General features: G+C 44.6%; 1 protein-coding gene across 3 annotated transcripts in view; it reads left to right on the forward strand.

Annotated features, from left to right (window-relative positions):
• Positions 1 to 7133, forward strand: part of LOC115207944 (LIM domain and actin-binding protein 1) — a 28139-nt gene extending 21006 nt beyond the window's left edge. For all 3 annotated transcript variants that reach the window (XM_029775588.1, XM_029775586.1, XM_029775587.1), the window contains exons 5-11: positions 2032 to 2086; positions 2523 to 2620; positions 3352 to 3417; positions 3918 to 3969; positions 4326 to 4408; positions 4565 to 4698; positions 5037 to 7133. In XM_029775588.1, coding sequence (XP_029631448.1) covers positions 2032 to 2086; positions 2523 to 2620; positions 3352 to 3417; positions 3918 to 3969; positions 4326 to 4408; positions 4565 to 4698; positions 5037 to 6114 — 1566 coding nt within the window. In that variant the 3' untranslated portion in view covers positions 6115 to 7133. The remainder of the gene's footprint in view (positions 1 to 2031; positions 2087 to 2522; positions 2621 to 3351; positions 3418 to 3917; positions 3970 to 4325; positions 4409 to 4564; positions 4699 to 5036) is intronic.
• Positions 7134 to 7480: the final 347 nt, after the last annotated feature.

Consider the following 7480-nt stretch of genomic DNA (forward strand, 5'->3'; position numbering starts at 1 on the left):
TCGGACGCTACAGACGTTTTTGTTAGAAGACGGATTTTCGGGATGTCTCATGGTCTGACAAACACCGCTCTAGCTCTGTCACCTTTCACCGCAGATGCAGAAGTGCGACATAGGTAGATGTGGAGGATTGAGATGCATCCAATGCAAAAAAAAAACATCTCTACCTTAAACTGACCGATTTTGATGGGGATTTTTGTTGTTGTGTAACTTCGACTCTAAGGGGTTAAAGGGATACTTTGGGATTTTAGCAATGAGACCCTTTATCTACTTCCCTAGAGTCAGATGAACTCGTGGATACCATGTCTCTGTGTCCAGCATAAAGAAAGTTAGAGGTAGTTTCGCAAGCCGATGCTAACTAGTGTTAATGCAGACTGGAAGTCTGAGTATCTGCTGATTTAAAAAAAAAAAAATAATAATAAAAAAAAAAAAATAATAATAAATTGTATCCACAAGTTCATCTGATTCTGGGGAAGTTGAGAAAGGACGTCATTGCCAAAATCCTGAAGTATCCGTTTAACCGTGATCCCTCGCTGGGCCTTTTGTCTGTGTTTGAACAGTGTCCCTTCTCCCTAGCCCCCCTGTTGTGACTTGCCCTCTCTCCCAGCCTGTACATTCTTATGGCATTGTAACAGGGCATCTTCAGTGTTTTCTAGGTTAAGGTGAGAGGGGAGTGTGTTAAGTATGTGTACAGCCTACTTGTTATGCGTTTTCAGTTGTGTGTGTGTGTGTGTGTGTGTGTGTGTATTGGTGAGTAAAATGGCTGTGTCATGGTGGAGTAGGTGGGGGGACAGACGGTCCTGTCTGACAATGGCTCTGCCTCTTGAGCTTATTAGGGGATTAACACTGTGTACATGTGTCCGCACGCTAATGTGTACATACAGTAGTGCAGGGTTCCCCAACTGGCAGGCCGCGGTCTGAATTTGGCCCACAGAGCAACTGTTTATTTTATTCTCACACATATTAGAGAGTTACTGTATGTGTGATCCTATACAAATATAAGCAAGGTTTGAAATGATTATGTTTTAGTCAAATATATCTGTTTTGTGCGTCCTGCAGTCAACAAATGAATTGTAATTATGTTCCGGCCCCCCTGAACATCCGGCCAAGAGAATATCGTCCCGCGGCTGAATCTAGTTGATGATCCCTGCAGTAGTGTGTGTGTGTGTGTGTGTGTGGTGTAGGGGTGCGTGTCTCCCTTTACCATATGGTGAGTCAGGATGTGGTTGGTTACATGGTTAACAGACCCGTTGGGTTGTGTTAGAAGTATTTTAGCTGGAATACGTCTGAAGTTGTTTGTCTTGTCATATCTGTTTCTTTTCCATGATGGACTACATATCATGCTTAATGCTTTCTTTAAAACAGACTGGTTGAATTTAGCTGTAGAATTTCTTTGCATCTGCTGTCCAAGATTAGCCGACTGCAGTAAATTCACCATCTTGTTCAAGTTAGAAACGTTTCAGCAACTTGAGACAATTTGAGCTTCTTCTGAAACCTGGACACCGTAGATATTTGGTGATTTTTGTTTTGGTGTTTAACAGTAAAGTGTTCCTTACTGCTTTGAGTCTCTCTGGGCAAATGACATTAATCACTGATGGGAATGCTTGTTATTTGATTAGGTCTAGAGCAAGGTGTCGGGGGAAATGGCACAAGCCCCAATGGGTGTGTTTGTGGTAGTGTGAATAGGGGTTTGTGTAAGCAACCATCAATGGCTCATTGTAATGTAAAGGATATGCAGGAACTGGTTTTGATGTCGACGGGCCAAACCATTGTGATAGGGGGAAGTTGTGATGAGTCGTGGGGGTGGTCAAATGTGACCAATGATGGGGTTGTCTGAGTGTAGAGATGGGCTAAAAAAAAAATTAAAAGCAGAGGCTGACTAACTACAAAGACATGGAGAGAGAGAGAGAGAGTTGTAGAGAAAGCAGGAGGAGACTGTGGTTGTTGGGGTGGCGGTGAGGACATCGGACAGTCCTTGTCTGAGGTCGTGTAATAAACTGAACCCTGACCCTTGACCACTGTGTTATCATCCAGGTGAGCACGGGACTACACAGCAGCTCCTCCGAGGACATGGACCAGATGATAGGAGGTAATACATGGGCACAGGGACACACAAACACACACATTTGCACTAGACCCATAGTGCAATCACATTCTGAGGGCACAGTATCTGATATCACTACTAGGCACTAAACTGACAAAAGGATCCCATGCAGAGAGGTGCCCACTGCAGTTCTAATAGCCACGAAGGTTACAGATGGGAACACAATGGGTGCATGATAACGGCTGTGCTTGAACTGAGGCAGAACAGTGTGTCAATTCACACTGCTTCATCTGAAAAAGACCAGCTTTATTTACTCAAGTCAACTTTTGGCAGCTTTTATATATCGTTACCCCCTTTTTTTTTCTTCTTCATAGCAACTAATGTCGGCTAGTGACTTCTGACAACATTGCAGCAGAGCAAGGTGGGGGATCAGGATCAAGAAACCTTGTAGATGCTAACCTGTGTGTGTGCTTTTCCACAGTGTTATCCCCTGACCGAGTTCTGGAGACCACCTCCCTGAAGGAAAGAATGGCCAAGTACCAGTCAGCCGTTACCAAAAAGGGCCCACTACCACGCACTGTGAGTTTGTGTGTGTTTGTATTTATTATACCCATTTCGTACAGAAGATGTGGTATATTATCTGTAAAAAAACAATATATAAGGCAATAATGACCCCCTTTCAAACAGCCTTATTTACCACTTTCCCTTTTAATCATACCAGTGGGTAACTGGCAAATTGGAAGGGATCGGGAGTGTTAAACCATGGGGGCTGTTTAGATGTCAAATTAGGGAGGTGTTGACCTGCAAAAAAAACAGAACCATTCACACAGATCCAATACCTGTACTTTGGTTACAGGGTCTGAAAATGCAGGAATCATGACTAGGTCTTTAGGTGGGTTTTAATTGACAGTTTTTTTTACCCCATACCCATTTCAGATGTACACGAGAAAGCCGGTATAAAAAGCAGGCATGGTAAAATAGTGGGATTTTGGTCTGTTGTCTTTTAAACACTCCTCTCTCCTTACATTGTTTAGTCTCCTTTGTTTAGGAGAAGCTAGAGACACTGTGGACTCAGTCGCCAGACCTAAAAATCCTTTTTTAGAAAGAAGTGATCCTCTACTCTTGTTTAATAGTCCAGAAGCTTTGGTCTCACCACATCCAAGGCTAATGTAAGGATAGTGTACATGGGAAAAGTTTCATGTCAAAGAAAGACAGATTTTAGTTCACATATTTTGTAAAATATGTTTTGTATATTGTAAAACGTAATTTTGTCACTGTTCTTTTACTGATCGACCTCTGTTCGTCTGCAGGCCAGCCAGTCAGAGGGAGAGGACGGCAGCCTCAAGGAGAATGTGCCCCCTAGTGGTGTGGCTGTGGTCAGTACCTACGCGCCTGTCTGTCTGTCTGTCTGTCTGTCTGTCTGTCTGTCTGTCTGTCTGTCTGTCTGTCTGTCTGTCTGTCTGTCTGTGTGTCTGTGTGTCTGTGTGTCTGTGTGTCTGTGTGTCTGTGTGTCTGTGTGTCTGTGTGTCTGTGAGCGTGCGTGTGGCGCGTCTGAGAAATTTGGTGTTGAGGTGTGTAGCGAGAGAGGGAACATGCAGTGTGAGTCTGAAATAAACGATACACTGTGTGAAGATTAGTTAATTGGATAGGGGAGCAGCGTTTAAACAGATAAAAACTGTAAACCAATGAAAGCTGGTGTGCTGTAAGTAAATAAACTCGTACAGGTGTCCTAAAAATCCTGCTTTAAAACATGAATACACATACACAGTGGCAGTAAACGCTTTCATATTGATTTTTATGTACAATTGTACATGGGTGAACAAGCTATGTACTGTATATTTGATTTGCTGACAGGTTTTCTCTCTTTTTCTCTCAGAGCCTGGCTTTAGAGTCCTACAGCAGAAAAGTTGCTGTAGCAGAGACCAATGGTGAGTCAGCTTTAATTTCCCTATCTCCCATGATGTCATCCCCCATGATGTCATCCCCCACAGCTCTCGGCTGGGGATGCTGAGGAGAGAACCGCACCCAGCTGCTCTCGCCTCTGATTGGTCCTCTGTAATCTATGTTAAATAGCAGAGAGGGGTGGAACCCCGACTGGGTTATTACCCTGAGTTACTGCTCTGTGTCCAGGCGTCTCTCTCGTCTCAAGACTTTTTTTGTGAAAAGCCAGGCTCCCTTTTTTTATTATAATATTGCTCTGCCCAACTGTGACACTGTCTTCCTCTGCAGCCAAGATGGAGTCCCTGTAGTCTCACTGGTATGTTGTGTGTTTGGTCTGTTTCAGGTGATGGCATGGACACACCTACCTCTAAGGATAGTACCTCTTCTCCATCCTCAGCCCACAGTGACCCGCCCAAGGCAGCCAGGGTGAGTCCCCTCCGTAACCTCCATCACAATGGCACGTACAACATGTATTCAATCAAGGAAATCGATAGGACCGCTATAAAATCTGACGACACGACTTGTTACTGACAAACACAATGCAGTGTATGAAAGGTAAATTCTTAAAGTGTCTGTGTGTAGAAGTTCTGCCTGCCCGTGAGGGAGACGTGCATTGCATGCCTGAAGACGGTGTACCCGTTAGAGAGGCTGGTGGCGAACACCCAGATCTTCCACACCTCCTGCTTCCGCTGTCTGCACTGCAACACCAAGCTCAGGTACTTGGGACACTCGCTCCCCACGGGACACTTCAAATAACATTCTATAATAACATTATACACATTTCCCATTCCGAAACATTTAGAAACCATAGGAGAAAGAACAAAGAACATGCAAAAACAGTATTGTGTATCGTGCATCATAATACAGTATCTTAACAAAATGCTTTTTTAATCAAATTTATCACAAACCGTATCGATTGGAGGAACATTACTTTTGAATGTACATTTGTATGAAATGTCAAGTAAATCCAGTACTGCTTTCAGTAACCGGTGTCTTGTGTCTGCATGTATCTAAAGTATGTTTTTCTGGTTCTTTGCTGCCCTCTGCTGTTCAGTCTGGGAAACTACGCCTCTCTGCACGGCAATGTCTACTGCAAGCCCCACTTCAGCCAGCTGTTCAAGGCCAAAGGCAACTACGACGAAGGCTTCGGCCACCGGCCCCACAAGGAACTGTGGACACCCCGTGCCGAGGGAGAGGAGGAGGAAGAGGGAGTAGACCGGGAGGTGGAGAAGAAGCCAAAGGAGCAGGCAGAAAGAGTGGCGGCGGTGTCCCATCCAGCCTCAGCCAAGCAGCCCAGCCCCACGGTGGAGGAGTCTCACTTGGCCAAGGTGACGGACCTGACTGCCTCTCTGGAGACACGCAGCCACACCACCTCCACTGAGAAACTCTCCAGTGCCGAGAAAATACCAGAGGCCCGCAAGCTGAGGGTTGCCTGGCCCCCTCCTGCTGACAGCGATGCTGGGACCTCTCAAATTCTGGAGGCTGGTAGTGGTGTGGGCCGGCCCTGGAGAGCCAAGTGGCCCCCAGAGGGCGAGGTGTCATTGTCCACCCTGAGCCACGACAGGTCCGAGCTGAAGAGCCTGAGGAGGAGCTCGTCTCTGAAGGAGCGAAGTCGGCCTTTCTCGGTGGCCCCCAGCCTCACCACCACCAATGCCCTCGGGCCACGGGAGCCCCGCCGGCCCCTCAAATCCCTGCTGGATAGGAGGGGGTCACTGGAGGACAGCCGCTCCATGCCTAGGGAACCAGAACCCAAACCCCAGAGGGAGAGAGAGGAGGAAAGGCAGGAGGGCAAAAAGGAGCGCAAGCCCACTCCGCCCAGCGGCAGTGTGGTGAATGGAGAGACCAGCTCCGAGGAGGAGGTGGAGAGTCTGCCGGCGGCACAGGAGGAGAAGAGAGAAGAGCCGATGGAGAGAGGAAAAGAAGTAGAAGAGGCTTCTCTGAAATGCCAAAGTGCCTCTCCGGATATCTCAGCGTCTCCCTCTCCGTCCCCGCAGCCCAAACACAACCGCAGCTCCCAGGACGTGGGCTTCTGGGAGGGTGAGGAGGAGGGGGGCGAGGGGCTCACCGTAGAGGAGATGATCAAGAGGAACCGCTACTATGAGGAAGATGAGGAGGAGGAAGATGATGTCTGAACAGACACTCCACTCTTAATCTGGCTGGATTTAGACTGGATACGCACACCAACACATGCTGTCCCTAGTGCTCCACGTCCACCATATATAACCCAGGGAGTTTTTAAAAGTGCAGGGATAAAACCATGGGGACCCACTTGTTGAATTTTTCTTTGCTTGGGTGTAATCTGTGATCATTTTGCTTGTTTGTTTCATTCACACTAGGAAAGTTAGCAATAAATCAGTCTTACTACACTACATAAAACCAAATAGCCTGATTCTTTTGTTTTCTGAGGGAGCCTGATAGAAGGGAGTGGTAGATTGTAGCCGATTAGATTGAAAGCATTGAATACTGTTTTCCATGTTTTTTTTTACACTGGTTAAGGCTGGTCTGTGTCTTTTTTTTAAACTGGAAGTGAATACAGTTACGATATATATGACACATCTTTTATATAATCTAGGAAAGATTACATTGACTATATCATTCTCTAAACTGGAAATGATCTTTTGTCAACATTTAGTTTTTTGTTGATGAAGAAAGACTAAGGACTTCTGACAGGAAAGCCTCTCAAATAAATATGAAATAAATATGCATGTTTGTATTTGCAAATCAGATGCTTATATAGCCTTTGCTTCACAGGTACTTGAGTGGACTAGTCCATACCACTGCCAGATGGATAATAGGAGAAGAGACTTTCTAAAATGATCACAAGCAGTCGCTTCATCTCTATGATAATACTTGAGAATCAAAAAAGGCTTGTGATAAGAATGTGGTAAATTGATCTTGGCCGAGTAAACCAACAGTGTACTTTGAGTTTTTGGGTCCTTTACCTTCCTGGATTTATGTTTTTAGTTACAGTGCCTGTTTTGAATTGTTTTAAAAGCATCCGATTTTATAATGAATTTGGATAAATGCACAGATTGTTAAACTTACCCTTATGTTTTATACCTTACTTTAAGGAGGACCAAACATTTTTCATATCTTGGAATTTTAAATCAAAGTATGTTTGAAATAAATAATAAATGGTCTATCATTGATACATCTGTTGTCTTGTTTCAGTACATGACCTAAGGCCGGAATTCAATCCAATCGACCTTGTAGACGGTACAGCTTTTTAAAGGCCCAGTGCAGTCAAAAACGTGATTATCCTGTGTTTTATATACATTACCAATCAAAAGTTTGGACACTCCTCATTCAAGAGTTTTTCTTTATTTTGATTATTTTCTACATTGTAGAATAACAGTGAAGACAAACTATGAAATAACACATATGGAATTATGTAGTTACCAAAAAAGTGTTAAACAAATCTAAATATATTTTATATTCTTCAAAGTAGCCACCCTTTGCCTTGACGACAGCTTTGCACACTTTGCATTCTCTCAACCA

The sequence above is a fragment of the Salmo trutta genome, chromosome 14 (assembly GCF_901001165.1).
Source record: "Salmo trutta chromosome 14, fSalTru1.1, whole genome shotgun sequence".
NCBI classification, from domain to species: Eukaryota; Metazoa; Chordata; class Actinopteri; order Salmoniformes; family Salmonidae; genus Salmo; species Salmo trutta.